Genomic DNA, 2365 nt, shown 5'->3' with positions numbered 1-2365 from the left:
CATGGCCCGGATGTCACGTCGTTCCACAAAGTAAAAAGAATGGCAATCAATTGTTGAGTTATTGCGTTGTCTAGTTCTTGCTTCAAGTATTTTCCAAAAAATAAATGTTGTGTACTGTTAAACTTTAAAGAGACATTTTGTAAGGCATAGTCATGGGATACACTGCCACTAGGTGGCTCCACAAATGTTGATATTTCTGCTTCTTCTGCCCTACAAGTATCTGGGTCTCAGAAACTATCTATCCATGTTTTCTATCATCTATCTTCCTGCCTATCATCTGTTTATCGCTCTATCCCTCTATTGTCTATCTATCCATCTATTTGTCAGTCTATCTTCCGTGCTTGGACCCCATTATTTGCCACTTGCGGCTATCTTTATTTTATTATAAAGGCTGTCATCAGAATGTTCTCTTCCTGCCACAATTGATACACTGGATCAACAGGACTTGGTGGTCATCTATTATGACATTTTGTGACATATCACATTTTCTGTATAGTCTGACTCTGTTGTGTTGACCAAAATCCAGACTAAATTACAATGGCAAGACAAGAAGGAAGGATGTACTGTAGTAGTGTCCTGTTTACTTTACTACTTTTTTTCCAAGGTTTTTGTCTCACTATTTACTGACGATGGCTTGGCACTGAAATAGATAATTTTGACTGTCGCCATGCAATTAAATATTTGAACAAGGAATAGTATTCTCATTTTGCACAACCACATAACAGTGTGTGGATGAACATCTGCATTTACAGTGCACACGCTAGGACACTTTCAATGGATATGGGCAGACAGCCAGGTCTACAGCAGACAGGGCAAAATGGCACGAGAATGTCATTTTTCTTCATTTTCAGAGGCTAAGTGACAAAAGGAAATCCCCCATTAATTCTGCCTACCTATATTTTTGGCTCATTTTGGGCAATCCTTCATCAGTCAGATGTTAGATACAGGCAAGGTGCAGCATGCAGGGGGCACTTCTGCAACCCCAACCCCCTGTGCATACTGCAGTTATCTACTTAGGTATTCCTACTGTCTGCATGATGTTTGCAACATTAACACTGTTCCACAACAATAACAATTACAATTTGGGCATTTAGCAGATGCTCTTGTCCAGAGATATGCATTTCCTGCCTCTCTGTGCCAAATCTGAATGACCAAATCTTCTTTCTCCATCTACTGTCTACACAGCGTATGAGCATATAGAAGACCACCATAGGTCTGTAACTCTCAGCGTTAAATTAATACTGAGGATTTTACAGTGGGGGTCCCAGAGATAAATTTGTATCAAATGGGGGTCCATGACCTACTGCACATCAACCTGGGGGTCCGTGAACTGAAATGGGTCACTGGTTTTAAAAGAAGAAAACACGCCAGACAGCAACTATTTTAAGCTTGACCTCTGAGCTATTTTATTGAGTGTGTGTGTGTGTGAGATCAGCAGAGGTGACGGTGTTGCTCTCTCAGTGATCTTCACAGTCCTCTACCACCGTCTCCGTGATGGTGACTGTCTTGGTGACCGTGGTGGCGCTGCTGGACACGCTGGAGCTGCTGCTGGACAAGCTGGCGGAAGAGGCCGAGAGGCTGGGGAGCACAGACAACAGTTAGTAAAGCTTTCAGGTTTTCATCATGATTGAAACTTTTATACGTGTATGTCCAAAACCGCTACTTTTCAGGAAATAGAGAAAAAGAACCATGCGTTCCAATGGATCCAATCTAGTTAATATTTAGTCACATGCCTTTGTTAAAACTTTTCAGAGGTTCAATGTTCATGAAACCCACAGAGAGACTTTCAAACTGGCTATTTTCACTGAATGCACGCCCCAAGAATAGGGATGTGAGGGTTCAAGTGGTTAAAACAAAGTGTTATACCTGCTTTCTAAAAGCTTTTAACATTAAGGTTAAATGTTTTTAAAGACAAAATACTTTTCTTAGTTAGTTATCGTTAAAATCTTAGTGATTTGCCAATTAATGGGGGGCCCACTTGCATAGCTGGCCCTGGCCCACAGGTTGTGAATCGCTGTTCTATTCTATTCCATTGTGTTGTACTGGTTGGTGTGGCCAGGTGTCTCATACCTCATGCCGCCGCCCATGCCGGCGCTCAAACTAGCACTCGCGCTGGCCTCTCCGTCCAGCAGTCTCCTGTACTCTCCGATCTCCATCTCCAGCCTGGTCTTGATGTCTAGCAGCATCTGGTATTCGCCTCCCTGGCGCTCCAGGTCAGCCCTGAGCTGCACCAGCTGTCCTTCCATGCCGGTCACCTGGCCCTGGAAGCCGCCCAGGGCCATGGAGTAGCGGCCTTGTGTCTCTCCCAGGGTGGTCTCCATCGAAGCTTTCTGCAGGAGGCCAACAACAAGGAATCAGTCAGACC

At 44.0% G+C, this 2365-nt stretch overlaps 1 protein-coding gene across 2 annotated transcripts in view; it reads right to left on the bottom strand.

Moving 5' to 3' along the window:
* Positions 1-1380: 1380 nt before the first annotated feature.
* LOC308098824 (keratin, type I cytoskeletal 50 kDa-like) overlaps positions 1381-2365 on the bottom strand; it is a 3550-nt gene continuing 2565 nt past the window's right edge. For both annotated transcript variants that reach the window (XM_080447277.1, XM_080447278.1), the window contains 2 exons: positions 2071-2330; positions 1381-1578 (listed from right to left, as the gene is read on the bottom strand). In XM_080447277.1, the coding sequence (XP_080303403.1) occupies positions 1458-1578; positions 2071-2330 (381 nt within the window). In that variant the 3' untranslated portion in view covers positions 1381-1457. The remainder of the gene's footprint in view (positions 1579-2070; positions 2331-2365) is intronic.

Source organism: Gymnoscopelus braueri (assembly GCF_963280865.1).
Source record: "Gymnoscopelus braueri genome assembly, chromosome: 13".
In the NCBI taxonomy this organism is placed as follows: Eukaryota; Metazoa; Chordata; class Actinopteri; order Myctophiformes; family Myctophidae; genus Gymnoscopelus; species Gymnoscopelus braueri.
The sequence above is the reverse complement of the archived record's forward strand: the minus strand, read 5'-3'. Positions and strand labels throughout refer to the sequence as shown.